General features: G+C 38.2%; 1 protein-coding gene across 2 annotated transcripts in view; it reads right to left on the bottom strand.

Annotated features, from left to right (window-relative positions):
* Positions 1–4,467: 4,467 nt before the first annotated feature.
* Positions 4,468–13,009, bottom strand: part of LOC124156586 — a 58,595-nt gene continuing 50,053 nt past the window's right edge. For both annotated transcript variants that reach the window (XM_046531217.1, XM_046531218.1), the window contains one exon: positions 4,468–4,863. In XM_046531217.1, the coding sequence (XP_046387173.1) occupies positions 4,814–4,863 (50 nt within the window). In that variant the 3' untranslated portion in view covers positions 4,468–4,813. The remainder of the gene's footprint in view (positions 4,864–13,009) is intronic.

Raw genomic sequence — 13,009 nt, 5'->3', positions numbered from 1 at the left:
ATCTCGTCCAGTAGTTGCAGTGCTCGATTTTAATGCTAATTTCCAAGATAAATTCTCGTATACGGTACTTCTTCTATAAATTCCTTCTACTTTTCTCCACAGACACAAACCATTCACATCGTGGACTCATTCTTGCAATTCAAGCCTAGTGTTCGAATCGGAATGCGTTATTGGTTGTAATTCCAGCACTTTGCGTACATGAAAAAAACATAACCGGAAAGCTATGTGCTTTACCCATAAGAATTGATGATTTTCAGATGAGTAACTGTCCCCAACGCCAGAGGATGAGACCTCCCCCCCTCTCCGGCTCACCCTCTCTGAATTTCAATGATCTTATCCAACTATGCTTAAATTTCAAGAATAAGTCCATAATACTGTATCATGGATAAAAGACCGCATTGAAATATACAAGGAAACCAAGTACATGTGTCACTTAAAAATGCGTCGTGTTGTCGAACGGAAATGAAATAATTCAAAGAAAGATTCCGTGAGAAAAAAAATGAAAAAATCAGATGCCGCATTCGCAAACAAATAATTCTTTCCACAGAAATAAAATTTTCGAGGAAGACCATGAAAATAAGGCTTCCGCAAAAGAAAAAGTAGACAGAAATGATGTAAAAAAAGTACCGCAGGTGAGACTCAATCGTGGAATCTTGGCAAATGAATAGATCACCGTAGCCACGGGACAATATGTGTTTAAATAAAGTTCTGAAGGGGATTCATAGCGAAATCCTGCCGATCCTTGCGCAACAAGTGGCTAAAGTTGAAGTGAGAATGGAACCGGGTTCACATTAGGGCCGCTACTGCTACGCTCTGGAGCCTCTTTTTAGTAGTATTAAACGCGTCCGCGTCCATTTCTGTCATGCCAATAGGGTGGTTTCCTATTATTTTTTTATTGCCTAAATCGAAAGATTATTACTCCTGGAGTACGCATTTCACGCTCTTAGATTTTTAAAGGACGATATCTATTTTTCGCGATTAAATGAAATGTGAAAAATTTCGAGCGCGCGAAAACGCGACGGCTAAGTATGAATGCCGGGAAATCTCCGTGTGACGTCGTTCTGGTTCCCGCTGCCGCATTGTGAGGTGACCTTGGGGCGAGGATATTGTGCACCGCTGCGGTGCTTGCTGCTAGCAGGTAGCAGAGTACCCCGCTAGCAGGTAGCGCTTGGCTTAATTAAGGATTATTAATACCCTATTAAAACAAAGGAAACTTTCCGACCTTAGGCGGCTTTAATAGGTGATTATTAAGACATGTTTCCCTGAGCTCTGTGCCTCATGCATGCATTTGTAATCTCAGACAATGTAAAACTCCTATCTACTCGTATAGAAACTAGGTTCCTGCGATGCGACGTCACGTGGAGTGGCATCGCATGGGCGCCAATCTGGCCTTTTTGAAATGCGGTTAAAATTGACCATTGCCATTCGTCTGTACTGGGATTTCTAAAACCAAATAATTTGTATATTATGAATACACTAATGGTGGGTAATGAATCGCAATCAATGCCTTTCGTTTTCTTTGATGAAGGAAACTACTCTAATTCCGACCAGTGCTCGCCTCTCGATGCAGGCGATAAGCCACCCAGGCTCCAACCACGGACGCACGTAACCCAAAACACCCGCTCAGCAGAGACTTATAGACTTATAGCCTCTTATAGACTTTCGCCGCGGTTTGAGTGACGGCATTATGGAAAGTTAATACTCATTTGCAAAATCGACGCAGTGCGTATGGCTAAGATCAATTCACGACGTAGAGCTGAGGAACATGTATCTCGTGCCATGTGGAGGGGTGGTTTTAGGGTTACGATGAATCCGAACTACGGCTCTGAAAATCATATTTAATGCAAAATGAAAATATACCTAAATAACATGCAATATGATTGAGGTATAATTCCTTTATTTTTGAAATATTTTTTCCCTTTACTTTCACTGATATTGAATAAGAAAGGATGTAAATTATATAATTTTAAGTTTGTATTGTACGCCTTATTTTAAACTACTTTTGCGTGCCTTTGGATAACTATTATTTAAAAACCTATTATGTTATTTCGTGTAATTCAATTCTTTGAACTTACATCCCATCGCTGAATTTGATAATGGCACCTACTGGCAAGCATTTAAAGGCTTAACGGGACAAATCGCTTCATTCCTTGTGTATTTGTTGCGTTAAAATTGGTCTATTATTTCTTTCTTTTTTTGTGTCTTCAGAGTAAATTCAATATTATGATGACACGAAAACATTTCTTTACCTCTTTCCTTAAGTTGATATAAAATATGATGACGATATTTAAAAAAAATTCCGCATAGCAGGGCTGAGAGAGCTTGCAAAATCCTTTGATAAACACTTTAGAATAAGGTTGTTTCCTTCATGGAAAGTAAAAATTTAATAGCTGACAATTTCTTGAGGTTTAGGTCTATTAATGAAATACTTCAGTTTGCCAACTTTTTGATCATGTTACGTTTTTCCTTAGGGTTTTGTTGAAATGTCGTGGACTGATATATGGGGAAAAACGTTACATATTCGAAATGTTAGCGAACTGAAGTATTTCATTTACAGACCCACAAATCAATAAATTGTCGGCTACTTTTAAACAGAGGACAATATGATTAACCATTTATAAATCAAAAATCAGTGTGTCCTTTTTCGGGACTTCGGTTACAATTTTCTTAATGCTATAGGAAAATTCCACCGCTTACTTTCATTTTAAACTGTTTGAAACTGTTTCTCTAAAGAGATCTTAGGTTTCCGCATTGGTCTGGAATTGCTATCCTTTTTTTATATCCACATTCAGGGTTTGTAGGGTTCACAGGGGATTGATTCTGCATGCACTTTCTCACCCATTTCCGCAATCTTGATCGCAATGAAATTACATGGGCAAACTCCGTTAAATGGCTTCTTTTAGTTTTCTCTTTGCAACTAGGTATCTGACAAGCAAGCCAAACCTTCCAACTGCAATAAGCCCTGAACAGTGCTGTAGTTGGGCCGGTACGTACGGCGCACCCCCTTAAATCCAAACTCATTATCAGTGGCGCCGACTCCATGGGGCCTGAGGGGGCCCAAGCCCCCTCAAAAATTCGATTTTCCCCGGTGAGTCCAGATATCGAGATTCGAGTTATCAGGGTTCTAATTTTGGTCTTAAGACTCTTCTAAAATGATTTAAAAACTTAAAACTCACTGCTTAAAAAAATTCCCGGGGCAAGATCCCCGGTTTGGGCCCCCAAATATTTTTTGTAAGTCAGCATCCCTGCTCATTATCAGCGTGCCGGTTAAACTAACTTTATAAATAAAAAATGAAAAAAATAATGTAAAACATAGTCCCACTGTAATTGTCCAATGGATTTCAGGAAGAAAAAATCGGAAATGATTATCCTTCCTTTTTTATACGCCTGCACCTGGCAACCACTCTAACGACAAATCCATGAGTTTTCTACAAATCATGTTCGCAGCGCTCTCTAAATGCGTGAGGCCGGTTTTCTTAATAATTAGACGTTCCATCCGCTACACTGAAGGGGTTCTCAAGCCGGTAGAAATGAGCCTGAGCAAAAGTTCGGTAGAAGAATATTTCTCGAAGATTTGGGGCAGAATCTCATATTAGCTTGAGGGTACCTGGTAAAACAACAGATTGTTATGATGTCAAGTGGCAGGAATATGAAAACTGGCGGATGAGTTGTTACGACAAAAAGTGCAGCGTTTCAAGTATGTTACACGAGTTAGGATGGGAATCTTTACAGGAGCGTAGATCGAAGTATAGGCTTAACATACTTAGGAATTTCGAAGAAGAAATTTTCTCAGACGACGTGAATCATATCCTTCGTTTACCATCGTACTATAGTAGACGCGATCATGAGAATAAAATAAAAGAAATAGACTGCAAAACAGAGAGATTTAAAAATGTCATTCTTCCCTCGTACTATTAAGGATAGCAACGTTGTCTCAATTGATAGGATTAATGGCGTCGTTCGCTAGGATCACTCATTGCATGTTTTTTCATAGTTCTAACCTTGCATGTATTTGCTCTAGGAATTACTAACCATTAGCTATTTTTTTAATGAATAAGCATGTATATTTTTCTAGTTAGCGTAATATTTCTATGACCGTGCGGTGTGCATATGGCGGTCCTCTTGCATGCTGCATGTTGGTGATTTGTCACGCCCTGCCAAACACCCTAGAGGTGGCTCGCAGGGTATTATGTAGATGTAGATCTCTGGGGAAATTTATTTGAATAGGTATCACTTCTTAATGTGGTGAAAAATAAAACTGATATAAGAAATTGATTCTGCATACGATTATTTATTCATACTCGTAATTAAATACACGCGCAGTGGTATTTCAACCGCTTTCATTAATTAATTTTAAAGAGGTTACTGTAGCGGCTCACCATCGAATGCAGTTAGAACTCAGCTATGACTAGGTGCATCGTCAGACGCTGCTCTAAAGTAACAAGTGCAAAAAGAATAAAACAAGAAACAGCCACTGATAAAGTTTATTCTCTCTTTATTACACTTCAAAAGTTGATTATAGCTGAGTGTTAGGAAATCATACTATTTTACGTACCTCATCTGAAGACCAATTATTTTAACCTATTTATTAATTTTTATTTTTTCTCCGACTTTACCAAAAATATTTCAAAAGAAGATTTTGGAATTCCAACTTTTATTCTCTCTTGTTCCGGACAGAATTCACTTTCTCCAATTGATTTAATAATAAATTGGGTTCTCATTGGTCCAATGAGTTAGACATTCCGCGCGTAGCATCGAGAGACTGAATGCGGTGGTTTCGAGGCATTGGAAGCGTCTTCGGCCGCTTCGCTGCCTACGCCCAGCTGAGAGCGTGCAGTGCCTTCTGCAGGAACGACCGGGAACCTAGTGCGGGCGAGCGCGGGAAGACAAAGGATTTAAATTTTGTGACTGATGGAGATAAATAGTTAAAACATGGGAATGAAGACCGATGAAATCTTTTGTCGACGAGTTCACTTTTCGGAAATTTATCTCAACGGGCAGAGAGACACAACAACGGTACTTTTTGCACACTTTTTGTATTATTTTCCTCGGCTTGTTACAACGCATTACGTTTAATTTTCGAGAGCTGTGCGAATGACAAGCATCAAGCGCAACATGTATTTATAGTTGAGAATTGTAGGACTTATTCATCCGATTTCTCCCATACATCTTTGCCGGCCTCGGTGGCGGTGGGGTAAAGTCCTGCCTGCCAAACTCGTGGGTCGTGGGTTCGAATCCCGCCTGGGTAGGTGATCCCTTTCCAGGGCATGGATGTTTGTGTTGTACTTTGTTAATGTTGGAAACCCTCGGCCGTCATATGCTGTTTACGGGGAAGTTGATAATAAATAAAAATGTCCCAATTTCGAAATTCTCGGTGAAGTCAAGTTCGGCACTTTTGCCTAATGCATGTAAGATATCAAAGTTAAAATAAGATGGATGGTCAAAAGAAAGTCAGTCCATGTTTTGCAATAATGGATTTTTCGTCACAATTTAAAAAATGTTACCTCGGTTATTCCATTTTTAAATAAGTTATCCTCACAATTTTGCCAGTATAAAATCATTTACAGTCATTTGTGATACATTTTCAATTCTATACTCCATTCTTTTCTATTAATTTGAATGACATTTAGATTCTAAATACCTTTTAATGAAAAGGAAATAGTGGAGTAAAATGTAGCACAATTAACTGTTGATGCTTCCATAACACTATAGTCAACAGCCATTTTGCATCTGGGATGTGATACATCAACTAGTATGTATTTTGGTGTGTAGAATCCGAATATACCTTTCAAAATGTTCTAGCACGGACCATTTTTGAGTTTTTAAAGGTTTTTTTATTTTTTGTATTCAGTATTTTGCTTTTTGCTTTTCTTCTGTTTTGATGTTTAATTGTAAATATACTCCAAAAACCGAAAGAAAACAAATCACTGATTTGGTTAAGAAGGTTATAAAACTTATTTTGATTGTCCTCTTGGTGATCAAGATAAAAATTTTGCGCCTCATATTGCCTGCATAACCTGTACTACAACCTTAACCGAGTGGTTGAAAGGAAAACGCCGAGCCATGCCATTCGCTGTTCCGATGGTGTGGTGTGAGCCTAAAGACCATTATTCAGACTGTTACTTCTGTCTTAATAATATTTCGGGACATTCAAGCAAAACTAGACTTAAAATAAAGTATCCAAATGTATCTTCATGGCATTTTCCTGTGCCCCATGATGAGGGGTTGCCTGTTCCTGTCTTTAACTTGGAAGCCACGGAACCAGACACCATGTCAAGTGAATCAGAAAGTATTGAACATATAGAAGAGTACTGCCCTCAAGATCATGATACTTCGCCTCAGCTCTTTAATCAAGAGGAATTGAACGATTTGGTTCGCGATCTAAAACTTTCAAAACAACAGGCTGAACTCTTGGGGTGACGACTGCAACAGCGGAACTTTCTAGCTCCAGGGACAAAAATTTCCTGTTTCAGATCAAGAGGTGCTTCCTTCACTCAATATTTCGATATGCAGAATTCAATGAGTTTGTGTAGGGATGTCAATGGTCTGATTTTGCAACTAGGTGTACAGCATAATCCACAGGAGTGGCGACTATTCATTGACTCCAGTAAAACCAGCTTGAAAGCAGCACTACTGCATAATGAAAATGCATTTCCATCGGTATCTTTGGCTTACGCAGTAGACATGAAAGAATTATGAAACCATGGCATTGTTGCTAGAGATCATGAATGGCAGCTTTGCTGTGATTTAAAAGTTGTTGCACTCGTTACAGGTTTACAGGCTGGATTCACGAAATACTGCTGCTTGTTGTGCCTTTGGGACAGCCGTGACACCTAGAACCACTATAGAGTCAAGGAATGGCCTATAAGGAAGTCATATGTTCCTGGAAACGTAAATGTGAACAACACCCCATTGGTTGAGCCCGATAAAATCTTTTTGCCTCCCCTTCATATCAAGTTGGGCCTTATCAAGAACTTTGTAAAAGCTCTGGATAAAGAAGATGAGGCCTTCAATCACTTAAAAGAAAAGTTTCCCAAATTAAGTGAGGTAAAGCTGAAAGCTGAAAGAGTATATTTGTCGGACTACAAATAAGAAAATTGCTGAAAGATCCATCCTTTGATACCAAATTCACAGATATCCAATTAGCTGCTTGGTCTTCTTTTAAAGCTATCGTGAAGGGCTTTTTGGGTAACAGGAAAGACATAAACTATGTTACCATTGTGAATGATCTGTTGGACAGCTATAAGAACATGGGGTGTAGAATGCCGCTTAAAATTCACTTTTTACATTATTACCTTCATTTCTTCCCGGAAAATTTGGGAGCCGTAAGCGATGAGCATGGTGAACGCTTTCACCAAGACATTCTTACCATGGAACACCGTTACCAAGGTCACTGGAACCCTTCGATGATGGGTGACTACTGCTGGGGTATTGTTAGGGAGAGTGATGAAACGGCAAACAAAAGAAGAGCTCCGTCGCCGCATTTTTCAAAAACCAAAGACGATGAAAGGTGAAAATATCTTCTGAACTATTTTGGATCTTTTATTGGCGTCATGCCCATACATAATTCAAAAGTGTATTGATTTCAAACGTTCTGAATGCTAATTTTCGTTTTACTTAATTGTGTCAATTTTCGCAATTACCATTTTTTATTCTGCTGTGTATCTAGAAAATGTGACGTCCTAGAGATAAACTGATTTTACCAGTGTATTCAGCACCCTAAAATTAGGTAAATCCACTCATTTACAAACCAGATGCAAAAAAAAAGTTTAAATTTGTTAACTAGTGTAATGGAAACCTGGGAGGGAATTTTATGAGTATTAGTATTTAAGATGTAATGGTGATCAATGGCTGTTATTCCAGTTCCCGTTATTCGACGACTGCTTACTCACCAAATCACAGACTGTGTGATAAGATGTACCGCTAAATTTCATGATATCGCCCAATATACAACGGCTTGTGTCGGTATTATATCCATAGTCATATACTACAATGAATTTCCCAATTCATCCCTTGCACATTATACACTCAATTTTTAATTGCTTTTTTACCAATAGCCAGAAAGTTTTATTGGTCGTCAACCACAATAAAGAAATTTCTTCTCCCCATGGTTGCCAACTTTCCGCTTTTGATCTAATTTTGTAGGCGTTTTTGTAATGCTTTGAAAATAGAGTAAATTATTACTTTCCGTGGCACGTGACTACCTCAATTACATCACACACACTTCAAAAGCTATAAAGCTGATATTTAATCCTTGCTGTAGTTCAAAAAATTAATAAAACACCATTTTCTCTTCTTTTTTTAAATGATTGCTATCTTATATTTTTTCTGTGTATTTACAAGCGGCGCGCAGCGAAATAATATTTTAGGCACCCTTTGGAAAAATAATTGTATTATTTTTCTATATGGTATATTTTTGATTCAGTTCAAGGTTTATCGGAAAAAAATTGGAAAGGAAATGGTGAGTCATCACTCTTTTGACTCCTCAGATCCACATTTCGATATTATACATGATGAAGTAGTTAAAATTAGAGGCACGTGTTGTTGCAATTGCAGTTTGCAGTGGGAGGAATAAATAGCCAGTGAAATATTGAGCCAAATCCCAGAAATCCACAAACAGCGAATCGAAGGCACGAGTCCAGACAACGAATCGCAAAGAATTCTATACACCGCCATAAAAACTTATCACGCACACATACTTAGCTTATAATGAAATTTAAATTATTAATATTTCATGTGAGTAATCGAATTCAGTTGACCATTTTCATTTTAGCGTAGATTTTTCCCTTGAGGACCTGGTGTCGTGCGCGATTCTGTTGGGCTGAATGATACTTCTTAAGATGCAATACGTTTTTACTCACTTTAATGCACTTAAAATTAAATTTAATGATTTATTATAAATATACGTTATACCATGAGTTCAAACAGACACACAGAACATGGGAGAACTTAGAAAAAGGACTGTAACGCCAGAGGAGGAGTTTACTCGCAGGCTAGAGAAAAATAATCCGGTCCGTTCACCCTAAAAACTTCAAGATGAAAGCGTAAGTTTTAAAGGAGGAAAACGTGATGAAAGGAGAAAAATATTACGGCCGGTGATGTGAGAGAGATTCATCCTCAAGGGAAAAATTAGTGCAGCGGAGTGCCTCTAATCCGAACACGTTTAATGCGAACATCCGCTTAATCTTAAAAGAGTGAATGGCATTATAGACTGCCCTGATCTCCTGGGGAAGGCTGACATCAAGATACCTGCAGGAACACATTTACAGGACAATTTTCACCAAAAAATCTTTCTTATAAGTTATATGGCTATAACTGTGGCTTCTCAAGACTCTATCGTCTCGGAGGAGATTCAGCATCAGAAGTTAATTGTTTTTTTTTTAACAAGTGCAGCCAGGTCAAGGGTGAAATTCGTAAATTACTGGCTTGATATTGATCGTGGCATGTGTACTTAAATCATTTAATTATTTCAAAATTGCTATGGATGTTAAGTGTTGGATCCGTTGACAATAAATAAATAAAGACAAACTAATCGGGAGAATTTTGAATACTAAGCATCACTGTTCATGATCAAATAAAAAAAGTTTACTTAAGTTCCGTTCAAACAATCAAGCTGCAGTGTGGAGAAACAAAGGCAGGAAATCATAATCAATTTCCGATTACGTTACCTATAGGTTATTAAAGTGCCTTTTATGGTTTATGCCATCGAATTGCAACGCAGTGAAACAAGGAAGGAATTCATAATCAATCTTCAAGTGTCAACCGGTTATAAATGCGCCTCCCACATTTTATCACTCCATAAAACTTAAAATCAACCCTAGCGAATAATTGCTATCCAATTCGGAATTCAAATGGAATCCATCCCAGCTTCATTTAGATTCTTGTCTTCTACGCATGCGCACTACACGCCACAGGACTGGAATGGGAAGGATAAAAGAACGGGTGCAAAGTGACCAAGGGAGCACTCATTCACAAATGAAAATGACGTCGTAATTTTTAATCGAATGTGAAGGTGAATATCAGTTTCCCACTTGCAAATGCTTTTCCTAGCCATTAGGGTGTGGCATATATTTTTTTATTATATCGGATTCCTTATTTCAACCTCTAAATATTAGGAGTATAATCAATATACTACAAAAATAGGGTCGAATTTTTCTTGGCATTTAGAGGTCGCTCAGAACAAGAATAAAATGCAATAACTTTAATGTATTGAAACACACCTACTAACGTTATTTGCAGTGATGAGGTGTTATAAGTATCTCATGGCCAAAACTTGCTCCGTTTTTTACATCCGACGAATCGTTTTGGAAGAATAAAACATTTTATCGTCCAATAGGCCGTCAGCTTCCCCCCCCCCTTCCGATACGCTTCTCCTCGATTGCACGCGAGCCGCATTCACGGTCAGCTGCGATTGGTCCTGCACCCCTCCCCCCCCCACCCCCCATGCCCCCATGTCAACCTTCCTGGCAAGGGTCAAGGAAACAATTTATCTTACGCAACAACAATGGCAGAATGTTAATAATTCTCAAAACAGTGGACACTCCATTCAGCTCTAATTTACTTATGTAACGTGCGCCTTAATGAATTTATCACTAACATAAATGCTCAATCGGGTGCCCGGCTAAGTACTTTCGAGTGACAGAATTCCCCAAGGTCGTACTCTTTCAGTGAGCAAAGAAAAGGAATGGCAATATAAAAGTATTGGGAAGGAAAGCCAAAGAAGCGATTTGAAATGTAAAGGGCAATAGTAGGCTCTATCTAAAGACTTATTTACAATCATTATATTTATACGCTAATAATCTCAATCGCCAAAAATGTATAAATGGCTATTAGAAGATTCTGATAACAACTAACACTTGAGTTTATTTAAATAAAAACCAATACAATTGTAACTGTTATAAAGAAGGGGGGAAGAAAACGAAATTTGACAAAAGAAGACACGATCACGCACCCACTCAATAACTTGGTAAATTTGCTCCGAAGAACAAATTTCCGCGTATGTCTCAGGCACGCACGCGCAATCACACTCAGGCACACGTTTTCTTTCAGGTATTTTTAACTGGAATAATTACAAACAAGCATGACCTAATTTTATCAGTTTTAAACGACTAGTGGTCCACTGAATCGCTGAACTTAGTGGATAGGGTAATCGCGGATAACACGATTAACATGGGGATGTTTCCTCCACATTTTTCAAGTATGAATTGCACTTAAAACCTCATGGATGACCGCCAGTCATGGGTTACAATTCATTGCATCAGAAATTATTTTGCAAGATGAAATTTTCTTGTCCATGCTCAACAAAACAAAAGTTGACATATATTTCATATATTTTCGCATTTATCTTGCAAAGAACAATTACTGAGATGAATTATCAAAGCTGATTCGATATCAAGAGTGCTGATTTTTAAAATAAAAGACCGAATTCAAGGCTGAAAAAATTAAAATGATGTGTTTTTAGGGCAAGGTTTCATTTTCCTGTTTGTGCCGCGTAATTTATTTATTTTTAACTGTAATTATTAGTCATCGATGTCGTCTTCACCTCTCAAATCGAGACAACAGCCTAAAAACATCAAATGTCCAATGATCCTAAACACTAAATTTGTTTTTTTAAGTGTTTATCCCATCGTATACCACGAAGACTTAATAATTTGAAATTTTCCATTTCTCTTGCACGCCTGCTATTATCTGTATATTTGTAAAAAAAAAACTTCTTTTTATATTTCTAGGGGAATTATTTTGCATTCCTCAACATTTTTTAAATAAAATACATTAAAGTTGTCCCAGTTTTATAACAACATCAAGAGGCCCGTCCGAAAAACTCATGTTGAAAATACTGCAGGTATTTGGATAGATCCCTATAGAGATTTTAACTGCAGCGAGTTCATATTATAGTTGCCTGTCCGCTATGTCGCGTCGCATCGCTCTCCATTTTCACGTATAAAAACGTGGAGATGGACGATGCATCGACATCATGGTAAATAACTTCCAAGTGAATGAGTGAGAGAGTGAGCTATGGCTGAGAAAAGGAATGCGGCTCTTGAATGGAAGAGGCACACACGATTGCCATGAACCTGTGAAAGCATAGGGGCAGGCGTGCAGCCCCAAAATTCAGCGAGTCCCTTCAACTCATTTCGTTTGAACACGTGACGGAAACCATTGTTAAGATATTCAACAGAATTCAAGGGTACACCCAGGATCAAAACTAGGGGGGGGGGGGAGGAGAGCCATGGTCGTTCAAGTTGTAACATTTAAGCATGGAGGAGGTGAATGAAACCAACATTTAAAGATAATATATGACAGCGCTTTATAAGTTTTTTAAATTATTTGTTTGAAAAAATATTTTAGTTATATGTCTCATAATAATATCATTTTTCTTGAGTTTATAAAAAATCGTTGAAAACTTTCGTTTTAATTTAGTTCTGATTTTCCTTGAAGACTGTCACGATTTTTGCATCTGGGGGGGGGGGGCAGCTGTCCCCTCCTGCTCCCCACTGGGTACGCTCATGGCAGGGATAATGCACGTGGAAAATCAGACATAGATGATGGAAGGTGATTGCATTGAACAGAAAAACTCGTATATAAAATATTCTAGGCACGACACTCAGTCCCCCAAGACTTCAACACATATAGTTGTCGAAACGTCGGAGGAGATGAATCAACTGACGCGAGAAGTTACCCATAAAACCTTCTTCATCATAACACACCGGTAAAGCCTGAAACATTTCAAAACTGTTTGTGATATATTCTCTTATTCTGCGAACGAAGGGAATATTTCACCCCAATATGGTCGGGATATTCGCTTCCCCCCTACCTATTGCTGCAGCCGATTTCAGTATTGTAAATATTGGTATTTGCTGGTACATCAGGAGGAGAAGTGATTCGATGGGGTTGATTCTCTTAGAAACAAGAAAGATCAAACTACCGAGTTTAAATTTTTTGGCCAAACATCGTCGCCTTACCATACCATACTAAATTGGTCATGTTCATAACAAATTTATTAGTCAAG

The sequence above is a fragment of the Ischnura elegans genome, chromosome 3, assembly GCF_921293095.1.
Source record: "Ischnura elegans chromosome 3, ioIscEleg1.1, whole genome shotgun sequence".
Classification (NCBI taxonomy): Eukaryota; Metazoa; Arthropoda; class Insecta; order Odonata; family Coenagrionidae; genus Ischnura; species Ischnura elegans.
This window is presented reverse-complemented; position numbering and strand designations above follow the sequence as displayed.